At 29.3% G+C, this 13,831-nt stretch overlaps 2 protein-coding genes across 7 annotated transcripts in view; one reads left to right on the top strand and one right to left on the bottom strand.

The window, feature by feature from the left end:
- Positions 1 to 8,607, top strand: part of LOC108756234 (nose resistant to fluoxetine protein 6-like) — a 10,893-nt gene extending 2,286 nt beyond the window's left edge. The window contains exons 2-13 of the mRNA XM_018499868.1: positions 1,929 to 2,173; positions 3,615 to 3,808; positions 3,949 to 4,046; positions 4,367 to 4,594; positions 4,692 to 4,905; positions 5,101 to 5,266; positions 5,469 to 5,548; positions 5,630 to 5,725; positions 5,791 to 5,920; positions 7,159 to 7,333; positions 8,218 to 8,360; positions 8,432 to 8,607. Of these exons, the coding sequence (XP_018355370.1) occupies positions 1,929 to 2,173; positions 3,615 to 3,808; positions 3,949 to 4,046; positions 4,367 to 4,594; positions 4,692 to 4,905; positions 5,101 to 5,266; positions 5,469 to 5,548; positions 5,630 to 5,725; positions 5,791 to 5,920; positions 7,159 to 7,333; positions 8,218 to 8,360; positions 8,432 to 8,590 (1,928 nt within the window). The 3' untranslated portion in view covers positions 8,591 to 8,607. The remainder of the gene's footprint in view (positions 1 to 1,928; positions 2,174 to 3,614; positions 3,809 to 3,948; positions 4,047 to 4,366; positions 4,595 to 4,691; positions 4,906 to 5,100; positions 5,267 to 5,468; positions 5,549 to 5,629; positions 5,726 to 5,790; positions 5,921 to 7,158; positions 7,334 to 8,217; positions 8,361 to 8,431) is intronic.
- Positions 8,608 to 8,667: 60 nt separating this feature from the next.
- Positions 8,668 to 12,988, bottom strand: LOC108756236 (myotubularin-related protein 2). 6 transcript variants are annotated; one of them, XM_018499871.1, is made up of 10 exons: positions 12,781 to 12,988; positions 11,975 to 12,202; positions 11,787 to 11,894; positions 11,030 to 11,482; positions 10,481 to 10,928; positions 10,213 to 10,388; positions 9,727 to 9,834; positions 9,469 to 9,653; positions 9,194 to 9,398; positions 8,943 to 9,095 (listed from the first exon to the last, which is right to left on the bottom strand). In XM_018499871.1, the coding sequence occupies exons 2-10, from the start codon at positions 12,098 to 12,100 to the stop codon at positions 8,943 to 8,945; spliced, it is 1,962 nt and encodes a 653-aa protein (XP_018355373.1). In that variant the 5' UTR covers positions 12,101 to 12,202; positions 12,781 to 12,988. The 6 variants fall into 6 exon arrangements, with proteins under 6 accessions (XP_018355378.1, XP_018355377.1, XP_018355373.1 ...); XM_018499874.1 differs by having other exon boundaries at positions 11,975 to 12,177; XM_018499872.1 differs by lacking the exon at positions 12,781 to 12,988 and adding an exon at positions 12,628 to 12,774.
- Positions 12,989 to 13,831: the final 843 nt, after the last annotated feature.

The raw sequence follows: 13,831 nt of genomic DNA, 5'->3' as shown, positions 1-13,831 counted from the left end.
AGTGTAATATAGCAATCGTCCTTATGTCGGTATCAAACATATTTAAGCTTTTATAATAAGCATTTATAGCGTTTTTCATTGACAGAACTGGTGTGCACTCAGTGCATATTAAAGCTGTTGTATACTAATCTAATCTAAACGTAAAAGTGAGATATCTCAATTAATAAAATACCCAATGTATATTTTATCAAATGGCACAATAAAATGTATTGAGAATTTCGCGATTTAATTCGTTTCTATATTTTTGTTAAACGTACATCATTACGTCGATTTGTTTTTACAACGGCTTTAAAGTGCACTGAGTGTGCATCAGCTTTGCCAGTGAAAAACATATTAGATATAAATGGGAAATATGACCGCGGCGTACGCCGCGCGTCTCAAAGACTTAAAACATCTTATATATCGATATTATTGTACATTGGCCTCTTACTTTTGCAGCGTTATATTAAATTAATCCTCAGAGGTTTTATATTTAATTTCATAAATTATATACAGTATTTAATATTAATTATATATAGTATTACAGTTGTGTACATGCATTCTTACGTAGAATAAATAAATCAACTTTTTATTTCAAGTAATAAATTCAGTTTATTCAATTGATTAAGTTAATTTATTTAAAAAATTGATTTAGAAAAAAGCGGACTTATCAGGATTTCAAATTATCATTTAGATAGTACCAATACAAAAAGTTGTCGAAATAATTTTATTTTTCTGCTACAAATTTTTAAGTTTCTTTAAAGTATATTTGCATACCTTAAAATGTGCAATCTACGTAATAGATCGTTAAAATTACGAGCTTGAAAAGTGGCACTTATTATTTTGATCACTTAAACCTCAAATATAGTCTTTTTTTCTTGACTGGATAACACCCTGGGGGTGTTCAATGCGAAAAATTAAAGTAATTTTGTCGCTAATATTTATTGCAAACGGGCTTAAATACATTAAATTTAGTCTTTAAGTCATGTTTGGGGCGTATAAGTTGCATTCCGAACGTAATTCATTTATTCACACATTATACAACATATTTTCCATAAGTGTATTACTACTGTGATTGTGTCGCGTAACTTTCGGTTTAAACACTTAGTACTAGAATCAACTTTCTTCGTGTTACACAAGGAACTAGTTTCTTGACTGCATATGCGAGAGAAAAGCGTTTATTACGCGTGCAACACCGCACAATTTTCTCTCATTTCATTTCGAGGATCCTACATTTCATGAGACTGTGCGGTATACCTCTAGTTTGGAGAACGTTACAGCTGAGAGTACACAGTCTCTTATGTACACAATTAATCAAATAGATATATTCCTTATACATCGAGTTTTGACATTTTTTAATACTATCATTTATATGAAGAAGTGATCTGAGTGAAAGTTAGTAATAAGTCACGAAAAGCGATTAAAAATAATCTTTCGTAGTATTACTTTAGTCACAAAAATATTTCATATTTGTTATTACAACATTTAACTATTATTTTTTATTATATCTCTCCAAATGTTTGTAAAATGCATAATAATAAAAATGCACAAAATGATGTTGAAATTATATAATTATATTTTGTAATAATTATTGAATCAAATCGAGACGACGAATTAAAATTAGTAAAATTAAAAAACACCTAAATAATGCAAGATATCTAACAACGTTTTCAATTCAAGCGAGTTTACAACGATTTGGGTTGGGCAATATTCTCCTTGGTTGACGTTACATATTAGGAGAGCATACAATGTCATTAATCCAACCAAAAAGTTGGTGCACACCCGCTCAGATCGAATACACTAAAAGACTTGTTTTTTGTAATTAATAGTAATCCTGCTTTTAGCAATTAATAAAAGTCTCACTGATTAAGTAGCAATGAATAAGAAACACTATATACTAAAATGTTGTTACATAAATATAATAACAATTATGTATTTTTGTCTTCAAGCATTGGATTCCAGTGGCGAACTCAAATCAGGTTTCCTTTATGGAAATAATTTTTGGCTGGGCAGTCGTAGTCAGTGCCTCGATACAATGAACAGAACTCCCTTCGAGTCCGCGAAAAAGCATATATTAAATAACACGCGGTACCGCAATCCGCAGAATGAGTTCCCACCTTTCCAACTGAATTACTTTGTTGCTTATCTGAGACACAACAGTACTCTTCAGTATCACATCAATATACCAAATGAAGTAAGTTCTTTCTTCTTGAGATTATCTACTCGAAAAAAAGTGTGTGTGTGTGTGTGTGTGTGTATATGAACATATTTTCTATATAATTACACGTAATTGTATATAAAATACGTCAATTTTGTATATAATTATATACAATTATATATGAAACATTTTTTCCCAGGGAGTATATCATGTTTTTCATAAATGGTTTTTTATTATAGATTTTACATTCTTATTTCAAGTTCAATTTTTTAATAATATATGTTAGGTAATTGCTGTACAATTAATGCATATCTGATTTTTTGTATATAAAAATCCAAGCTTGACTGAAATAAACCTTTATTTCTTGACTGTTGTGTATTCATATCCGAGAGATCTTGTTAAATTTGTTTATTCTTATAGATTCAGATAATAATCGCACACATTGCAGAAACTTGCTCAAAATTGTCCGTTTATGATTTTTTAAATGTTATGTGGTTATGCTATAGTACGTCATCTTATGATAGATATATATTTAATATATATTTGCAATAAAAGATGATGTGCGGGTATTTAATAAATAATTAGTACTATTCAAACAGATATTTATTAAAATTTAGTACATTTTTTCTCAGTGCACTTTAAAATCAATGCGAAAAATTAAAGTAATTTTGTCGCTAATATTTATTGCAAACGGGCTTAAATACATTAAATTTAGTCTTTAAGTCATGTGGCATGTATAATGTCATAAATTGTAAAGAGAAAATTTTATAAAAAAAGAGAATTGTAAAACTTACAGTTTATTTGGTACTTACGTGATCTCTCTAATGAATAAATATTCAAATTTTTCAATGTAAAATTATGAAAAACATGTAAAAATATTAACAAACCAATAAGTTTGTTAATAAATAACAACAAACAAATAAAAAAAGACCTTAAATGTCTCGAAAAATATAAGTTTTATAAAAAATTGTTTCAAACAAAAGTTATTAAAAGGAATTAAAAAGATCTATTCATTGATCTTATTAACTATTTAGCCTTGGGTGGCGTTACCAAGATCAGATCAAAGTCACATCAATTTTTTTAAATAAAAATCCCCATTTTTTATTGCACATTCTTAGCTTATTTCGAAAGCTCTTTAAAACACTATAATAAAATTTTTTTCTTGGAGTACTTTTTGAGTTCTATGACTTGAAAGTTACCGTACTATCGGCATTAGTTAATTACCTATTATTTAAAATGTCTAACTGCTATAAAATCTCTTTTAAATGTTGTTTATGACTTTGATAACATTTGTCAAGATCGTAGCATTTGAAAGTTGTTACTTTTATTTTTATGTTTAGTGTAAATAAATCTTTTTAAATTTTACAAGTTTTGCCTAAAATATTTTTTTTATAAAACTTATATTTTTTGAAATATTTAGGGGTTCCAGGTTTTTTTATATACGCTGTATATAGAAGATTTTATATATATTTTATAGGACCTGATTACGCTCGGCCTCTGTTTGCCCGCATCCTGTTCCATGAATAATATAAGTTTCATTCTAGAAAGAATATTTAGAGATAGAATTCTTTTAATCAATGATCTTTATTCCATGGACCTCAGCCTGATCCAGGTAAAAAACTTAGAGGATGATCACCAATGGTTGTTAAGTGGTGCGATACCTTTTATATGGTATGTCGAAAAATATAAAGACAAAAAATTAACATTACAAGTAAAATATAATAATAATATACGTTGAATTTTCATATCTCTTCTGAGAGTTGAGAAAGCGATGGAAGAGATATCTGCAAATATTAATTTTATCATTTCAGTGTTGTTTTGATGCTTACCTTTGCTATGATAATAAGCGGTACAATATACGATATATTCATATATCAAACATATTTAAAGGCAAAGGTTAAAACCGTTAGTAAGTATATGTCTAACTAATCAAAATTTTTGGGCTTCTTCAGTAATGGACTATTCGTAATACTGATTTTGTTATATTCCTAGTATTTCAAAAGAAAATCACGCTCACGTTTCACACATTAAAACTTTTTTACTAAATTGGAATCATAATTTTAATAAAACTTCAAAATGCAAAATATATTTTTTCTCTCGTATATTATTTATTCTTATAGTGCAATATCTTTTTTTCCAATTGTTTGCTTGTTAATAATTTTCTTGTCTTCGCCGCGGTAAGCATCTTTCGCAATTTTTAATTAGTACAGATTCTGACTTGTGATTTAGATGTAGAAAACGCGGTCGAGGAGATAAAAATGACAGATTTGTCATCTTCACATGAGAAAAGTAGAATCGGAAATGTATTAATGTGTTTCTCCGTTTACACAAGTTCGAAGATAATATTTAACACAAAATTGGACACTGAAGCAATAGCCGTCATTCACGGCATAAGATTTCTGTCCATGTTTTGGATAATCATAGCTCACACCATATTTTACACGACGAACTATTTCGGTAAGTGTATACTGACACAAAAATTGTAGAACTAATTATTTATGTCTTCTGATGTATTGTATCATTTTCCATGTATAACAAACGTCGTTTCACATAGACAATAAAATATGGATGTTGAGATTCGCCGAAGGTATCCCTATTCAAGTAATAAGCAACGCAAGTCTAGCGGTTGACACTTATTTCTTTTTGAGCGGATTTTTATTGGCTTACACGTATTTAAAGCATAAAACAGACAAGGAAAGAATTAAGCCGATTCATTACAGAGAGAAGCTAAATGAGTTCTTTGTCAGCATAATAAAGAGATATATTCGGTACGTTTCTAACGTTATCTTGATTCAAGTGAACAATAAACAAAGACGACGCTGTAAGCATGACAGCATTAATGGTACAGTAATAAGTAAAATAATACAGAATGCGATTAAAAAATTTAATTTAATAATATAGCCAGATAATAATAATTGCTTTCTTTATAGTTTTTAAAATTAAATCTAGAAATTTCTTTTAAGGTTGACACCAACTTATATAATAATGATAGGAATAGTGCTATTAAACTCAGCTTGGTACGACAAGACTTCGCAATTCTACGTTGAGGAGAGACCCCACGAAACTTGCGCAAAATACTGGTGGAGAAATGTCTTGTACATAAATAATTTGTTTAATTATAATACGATGGTACGAATGCCAATTTAGACTGGTTCCAAAATATATTGCCAGTATTGAAAATCTATAGTACACATAACGTAAACTATAGGTTTTTGGTACTGGCAGAAAATTTTGAAATACAACTTTAATTATAATATCATTCTGGCATCACACACTCTGAAGTGTGTAAAAGAGATTTCTTATTCCGAGTTATATTGAAATTTTCTTGTAGTGCTTGTCCTGGAGTTGGTATCTATCCAACGATATGCAATACTATGTAATCGGTCTGGCGCTTTTAATTCTGTCAACTGTGTAAGTTAAATGATCGTTGACTATAGAATATTACATATTTTCAACACATGTATCTAAATAAATAAAAGCTACAAATTTCAGATATTTTTACGTGGCTGTTGTCATACTAGGTACACTTTTGATAGGCTCGGTTATCTTAAGCGGTTATATCTCATACATTTATGAATATGTTCCGACGTAAGTTGCAAAGTATCTTATTAATTGTGAAACTAATTTAATAAATAAACACTTTTTTATTACAGTTTGGACGAACAATACAGACTTCTAGATGTCTTATACTACCCACCATGGGTTCGAATTGGTCCATATATTATTGGAATAATTACAGGTTACATTATAAAAAGATTTAACAAACAAATAGTCTTGAAAAAGGTAAAGTATATAATATTTATCTTTACATAAGAGAATTTATGTAACCAATTGTTGGAATTATGGAGTATATAAGCTACCGATTAATAAAATTTAGATTGTTATTTTTAATTATGCAGAACGCGGATTTGAAATATATATAATTATAAATCATGGACTAATATCAAATTAATTTTTACAAAAATTAGCTTTAACAGTAGCTAATTTTTAAATCATATCTGCATATTATATATACATTAAAATATATTAGACTGACAAGAAAAAAAAATTTTATTTTTAATCAGCCTCTCAGTTCAAAAACTTCCATTTCATGCCAAAAGAACACCCCTAAATTTTTATCAAAATATATTAAGATTTAGAGATCGCTAGTGAACGATTTTTAAATCAAAGTTTCGATTTTTCTTAATGCACGTTTGATGCAAGAATGGCTCAATCCAGATTTTAATTGTGATACTGTATGTTTTTTTGATCGCTGAAACAATAATTCACACAATATAATAATTCATTCAGCTCCACGATATACGCCTTAGAAAATACAGCTCGATTAATGTGTAAAAATAACTAAATTTCGAGTTCAAGATCGATTTTAGCTCCAAACGTTCAAATGGATCCTTTTAAATTGTAGATCTATTCAATCAAATGCCTCAATTTGACAATAAAAACTGTTTATTAGAAAATAAAATCATAATACAAAAAAAAAAAAATTTTTGATTTAATTAATTGAAATAACTACATATATCAAATAAGGACAAGAATAGAAATGGAATTTCAATGAAATTATAATTGATGATACAAATAAATCATAATATATTATCGAAAATTTGATAATAATACAAATAAATTTCCGGAGAGCACTTTCCGATAAAAAATTTTTCATGCATAAATATGTATAAATACGTATAAATAAATTATCAAAATTTTCGATAATATATTATGATTTATTTGGATCACCAATTATGATTCCATTGAAATTCCATTTCTATTTTTGTCCTTATTTGATATATATAGTTTATTTCAATTAATTAAATCATTTTTTTTTTGTATTATGTACTCATTTCATTTTCTAATAAACAGTTTTTATTGTCAAATTGAGTACAAGAATTATTTAACTCACATCCAAATTATTCTAAATATCTTGTGTTGTGAAAATAAATCGCTAAAATTGCTGAAAATTATTAAGATCTATATCAGTTAAACCTATTTTAATATACAACATTTTAAACAAAATGCATGAATTTCAGAGTACTATAATTTTATATTGGACTCTTGGTACTGCTTGCAACATTTTCGCGTTATTTGGCCTTTACAAACGACAAATATCCGTTCTGTATACTGCTATCTATATTGCAGTAAGTAGAACAGTTTGGGCCATAGGCATAGCATGGATTGTAATAGTGTGTTGTACTGAGCATGGAGGTTAGTCAATTTAATAATAATAGTATTAAATACATAAAAAATAATAAAAATATTCTGACTTAAGAATTTTTTAAAAATAAAAAGTTTTTATCAGAAAATAAAAACTATGAGTCAAAATTAGTTGCTAAGTGCTGATTAATCTATTTTTAAGAGATGTTTCATAGATGTTCCTTCATGATTGCAGTAAAAATAAATTCTATTACCATTGATAATTTATGATGAAAAATTTTAATCATGCGACTTCGTTGGATATATTCTTAATCCTTTCATCGAAAAAGAGAATACGAATTTACATATTTTAATTTACATATTATATATTTTTATATCAATGCTTTCATAAATATTTAAGATTTAAATTATCTATTATGTAACCGATTTATATTGCAACTCTTATTTATATTCTTTTTATTTTTCTTTTTAATTAGTTGAATTATTATGTTTTACACTGACGATGATTTAATGAAGGTTGAAACGTTTGTATGATTTATAATGTTTATATGGACTGATAAATATTAAAAATAGATTAATCATTAACATTTAACAACTAGCTTTGACTCGTAGCCTTTCCTTTCTGACAATATAAATAGATAGATTTTATATCATGTCAACATAAATAAATTGTTATATTATTCGTATATATAATATTCCATTTAATCCCATTTTTTTAATTTAATATTTTAAACTACTTTAAAGTCTTGGCCCTGATGGTAGAAATGCTTCCGAGATCTCGGAGTGAATTTTAACATCGTGGACACAAGACTTAATAAGCATTTTTGTAATAGACAAGACTTAATAAGCATTTTTGTAATTATCAATCATAACAAAACAATGTTATAATTTAGAAAAAAAATTTTATTTTTATCAAACACTTAACTTTATTACAGGCATCGTTAAGGAGCTGTTAACATGCAAAATCTGGATTCCTCTTAGTAGACTTACGTACTGCGCTTACCTTTTAAATCCTTTTATTATATATTCAATTCGTTTGCATAATGAAACATCTGCTCATTTAGAATTTCTGTCCATGGTAAGTACACGAACAATCAAAATTCCAACCTCGACAAAATAAATACACTTATTGTCACAATTAATTTTTAGAGCGCTATGTTCATGGGACACTTTGGGATTAGTTATGTCTGTGCATATGCATTGTCTTTAATGGCAGAATCACCGTATATCTTATTAATGCGAATGTTCAGCCAATCTCGTAGCAAAAAAAAATATAAGGAATGTGAGGTTATAATTTCGCATACATGATATAGCGATGGGAATACTGTAATATTGTAATAATTGTAATTAAAATCGAATAAAGTAAAATCAATTTTTAGACGTTCATCCCTCTATACATTTGTGTGAAATCATATTCGACTGCGATGAGTATAATTTGCATGAATTATGTAGAAGGAACATTGTATGTGCGGTTGCGATTAATTCATTAAAAATGCAAAAATGCGCACGAATCGAGATTCGTTTTTATCGAGTGGGCGTATTATACATAGCATCCACAAATTTCAGTCAAAATATCTTGTACTGATTCGAAGGAATAGATCAAGAGTTTACAGCTCATTTACAAAACTACAAATTATTAGAGTCATAGTTCTCCGTGGCGCTATATGTGAACCGGAGAATGTATTCTGGGTGGCGCCGGCGAGGTAATAGCTCGATTTGCACGTGAGGCCTGTTCGCGTCTACCTTCCTCCAGCTGCTTCTCAAGCTGCTCTTTTAAGACTAGAAGCTCCCTTGTTCTTTGATAAACAGGATCCTTGAAGCAGGTAAAAACAGACATTTCAATAAAGACATTCTATAGTTAGTAAACTATAGAATAATAATGTAATAATTATATTAAATATTTTTATGTACCTGTTGCCGCATACTAGGGTTCCATCTACAATACAAACTTTTCCACGGTTTAATATATCGCATACTAGCAACTGGCATTAGAACAAGCTGATAATTCGTACCGGATCGGTAAAGAGGATTCAGATAAAGAGGTAATTGACTATTGGTATACGACCAGAGAGAGACTGTTCTTTGCTTTACTTGTTCTTGTACTCTTTCGCGTTCGCTGTAAATGTTATATCAATATGATACATGTACATAAAAATATAAAATGCAAATCGCCTATAAATATTTACCTGCTAAACAAGAACGTGCCAAATCTGCAAGAGTAAAGATGATCAAGAATAGTAATTAAAAAATGTTCGTTGAATTCAAAAGCGTTGGGAAATTGTCGCATTATTTGCCAAACGCAATCGATAAATTGTAAAAATACCGGCGATCTATCTGCATCGCTATGATGTTCATCGCCATGGCCTATCCTCTAAAAAAATCATTATTAATTATAATAAATGAAACATCATACAATACTGAAATTTAAAGAAAATTCTATGTACCTGTTGAAATTTATGTCCAAAGCTAAGCCATTCTTTTTCTATTAAAACCTCAAATCCCTTGACGGTTCTATAATACGGATCTAACATTAACATCGCGAGAGCTGTAAGCTAAAAGAGATAATAACAATAAATACGTATAATAAACATTGTAATGTTTTATCTTTCAATTTCATATATACTCATCGATAGTTAAAATCGATCAATACGGAATATAAAATTTACATCGTTATAATTTACTGAATTTTCCTAGCTTTATTGTTATGTGAAGAAATATATTTTGAAGAATAATTTTTAAGATTTTAATGTTGCAAATGTATTTATTTATATAATTTTATATCTAAAAAATTATAAGGTAAATATAAATTTTCTATAAAAAGAATTAACGAAAAATATCATACTCCATTCAGTTCGTACTCAAAATATATTTTTTCATCAAACAATAAAAAAAAATCTCTTAATAAAAGTTAACAAGAATTAAATATTTACTTGTGCTGTTCGATCCCAACCGTCAGAACAGTGGACTAGGACTGAAGTTTTATGATTTTCAACTTTATCCACAATTCTTACAGCTCCAGCAAGAACACATTTGATATGCTTAAGCCACATTGTTGATTCTATGCCTGACAGCCATCGAGCCTCGTCAATTGTGGGGAAACATAATTCTGAAATAAAGCAAACGTAAATTAAAAAAAAAAAAAGAAAATGTTACATTAATATATTTATCAAATTTAATTTTTTTAGACAAATCTGATACCTTTTAACTTTCTGAGACTTTCTCTCATGACATGTATATTGTGAATATCGAGAAAGACTAATTCCGCATTCTGATAAGCATCTTCGCTTTCGTATCCACCACCTTTCGCTTTATTCGCTATCGCGTTTGGCATCGGTCGCGCATCCATTATAAAGAGTTTATGACTTTGTGCGTTGGCATCCATTATCAATTGCACATATCTCTCGTCCTCGCGACTTCGTTTGCCGCCGACACCAACTAATGGCTGAGCACAACGAGTTATCGTCGCTTGACTTTCTGGATGAATCCATGAGAGAACCGGAAGTCTACCTCTACTTCTGAAAGACGTAGAGGCTTGAAGATCCTCGTCGGTCGCTGCAGCAGGTACTGCCCAGACAGCTGGATAACTGTCGCATAGCGAATACGTATCATTGATTTTTGATATTTTCCACATATCGTTATTTACACCCTGAAATTCAACGAAAGTGATATAAAGTTTTGAACAAACTGTTATAATATCGCGTTAAAGTTTTTTCAAATTCTATACGAGATATGCCTTTTAATATATACCATTCTTTTTAATTCTGCAATAGGTTCGTAAACGTTCCAACCATTTTCAGAAAAAGTCTCAGAGTATTCAAAGGCAAAGAGAGGTAACTTGTGAGATAATGGAAAAGAATACTGTTGTAGTTTTTCAAATACGTCTCGTCTGGAATGGTTTTCCTGTTTATGAGCAAATCTGAGATTCCTCATATCCTTACAAAACACCTCGATTCCATAAGAATTTTCTCCCCTACTCGACGCACCGCCGACTTTTTCAATTCGACTAACGACCCCCAACGGCACTTCGACGACATAAGGCGTTTCTCGATCTATACTACGAAAATGAAGCTTGTAATTTGTAACACTAAGAATCCCTCTGGCAGGCCCCGAATAAGGACACAAATAGGTAACTTCATGTGCAATGCCTTGCACTCGTTCTCCATTCAAGAGCGGTGGTCCCGTGTCTCCTCCAGACAAATTCTAATCAAAATAGCAACACAAATAACCAACTAAAAATATTGTGTAATAGTAAATTTTATGATAGAAGAAAAGCTTTTTATTTTTCTACAACTTCAACAGAAATAAAAAGCAACAACAGTATATAATATGTTTCAAAGTAAAAGTGAAATAATAGGAAAATATTTTACACAACAGAACATCGTATTTCAACAAAATATTTTACTATTCATGGATTATCATTGAATATTTGTATCAACAAAAATGTCATAATGACATAAATAAAAATAAGAACTGTGTTATATTTAAGCATTCGCTACAAACTCACTTTTACTTGATTATCTTTTTTAGCCTCTAAAGCAGAGACTATATTATTATCTGTTGAAGTGGAGCTTGAAGAAAAACTTTTTGAATGTGAAGCTTTTTCCCAACTCTCCTAAAGAAATTTATAGATTCACTCGAGATTTAATAAATAGTAATGTATTATGTTATAATCAAATAAATTCTGCTTTATACCGATTCCTGGCCCATTTTTGAATTAAGTGAACTGCTCTTGCTGTCTGAGTTGAGAGAATCTGAACTGGCATTCTTCGAATTGCTTTGTTCTGTACCCAGGAGTTCTGCACTGCCTCTTTTTTCCATACTTGTATTAAAGATAGTCTCAAATTCTCTACTTTCGTTGCAATGACATTCTTGTTTACATCTTCATTCACTGTTACCTATGATTATATAAACCGTTTGCACCTGCACACAACCAATTATAATCAGATGCATGGTAATTAATTTAAAAAGTGCCAACACAGTTAACTATTTTTAAGTTATTGAGCTCAAAACTCTTGAATTAATAGAATTAAAATAACAATAAACTTTCTAAATATTTAATCAGACAGAATATATATCTTCATATTTCTGAATATATCTAGTAATAAATATTGTTCAAATATATTTCGGATATATAAAGCATGTTAAAACACATTAAAAAATATATAAACAATGTTATATTTAAATAAATTTTTTGTGCTAGAATCTTGACATCTGTCTCTATGACATAACCTCATAAAGTTCGCAGCGCTCGTGATAATATGATGATAAATAATCTTAATTAATAAACTAACGACGGAATCATTGGAACGTGATAAAAACGGCACATACTTTCACAGAAAACTTACGACGAAAAGAGAATTTAAGAGTACGATACAACCGGAATTGGAAGCGAATCATGTCGTGCCACGCCCAGAGGTATACGGATTCGCTTTATTATCCTCGGAAACGTGCAAAAATTTCAGCCGTATTAAGGCCCATGCGATGCACCGGATACGAACCTGCTTCACTTTATATTTATGTAATGTATCCTGTAGCGTTTGCTCCTGTCAGTGCAATGTATTTTTGACAGACGCGGCCATTTTGCACGCGATCGTCGACAGGTGACGCTGTGTTGCCTCTCCTCAATTTCGTGTACATAGTGCACCTGTTCTGGAACGTCTCACCGCCAAGTGAAAAAATAATTAAATTAAAGAATGTGCATTTAGATTTTCTAAACATCTAATATTTTTTCAGTATATTCCTATTTTCATTATTTTGTAAAATTACTATTTTTTTCATAAATACAATTTAGTACTCGAAATAATGTCCATTGTTTTCGACTTTATACCATCTTTCGGACAATTAACGAATGCGGAAACAACTTGATTCGATATTTTGACTCGATAAAGGCACCGAATTAATTTGTACACCTAATATATTTAAAGAAATCTAAGTATGTGCAGTTATATAAAATAAAAAAAAAAGTTCGTTTCATTTATTCCGTTCATTCCACGTACTTATTTTGTTTTATACGCTTTTTATTCGTATTTTTTATTATACTTTATGCTTCATAATATTAAGAAAGTCGAAAACTAACAGAATAATCTGTACTTCGATTCTGTTAACTTATATTAATTCGATAGTTCGATATATATCGTTATCATTATATGTATATATATATATTAAGTTGAGTAAAAAGTCATCGCGTATTTTTTAGCTCAAAGTTGTATATACAATATCTTCGTCAATAATGAATGAAATTCAAATTTAAAAATTTATTAATAAAAAAAGGGTTTTAAAGCTTGAAATCTCTACTTTTAAAAGCTTATCACATTTTTTATATAAGTTTGATAATTTTTACATACCAAAAACTACGAGCTGAAAAAGACGAAAAATTTTCTTCTCACTTTGTGGATTTGTAACGTGTCCAAAACGAATTTGAGAAAATTTTCGATTACCTATCGTGAAAGCTTGATACTTTCCCTACAAAATCGTTTTTTTTAAATATTCCTACGACTTTTGATTACTGAGTTATCGCGGATTAAATAAAAGAATTATTTTGACTTTAAT

The sequence above is a fragment of the Trachymyrmex septentrionalis genome, unplaced genomic scaffold, assembly GCF_001594115.1.
Source record: "Trachymyrmex septentrionalis isolate Tsep2-gDNA-1 unplaced genomic scaffold, Tsep1.0 scaffold97, whole genome shotgun sequence".
Lineage (NCBI taxonomy): Eukaryota > Metazoa > Arthropoda > Insecta > Hymenoptera > Formicidae > Trachymyrmex > Trachymyrmex septentrionalis.
This window is presented reverse-complemented; position numbering and strand designations above follow the sequence as displayed.

Excerpts from the sequence above, each read along its gene's own strand:
- LOC108756236 (XM_018499871.1), bottom strand. The coding sequence starts at position 12,100 with ATGGAAAAAAGAGGCAGTGCAGAACTCCTGGGTACAGAACAAAGCAAT. Across the intron at positions 9,835-10,212 it reads GTTGGGATCGAACAGCACAA|CTTACAGCTCTCGCGATGTT; the intron begins GTAAATATTTAA and ends TATCTCTTTTAG. Across the intron at positions 9,654-9,726 it reads TTGGACATAAATTTCAACAG|AGGATAGGCCATGGCGATGA; the intron begins GTACATAGAATT and ends TGATTTTTTTAG.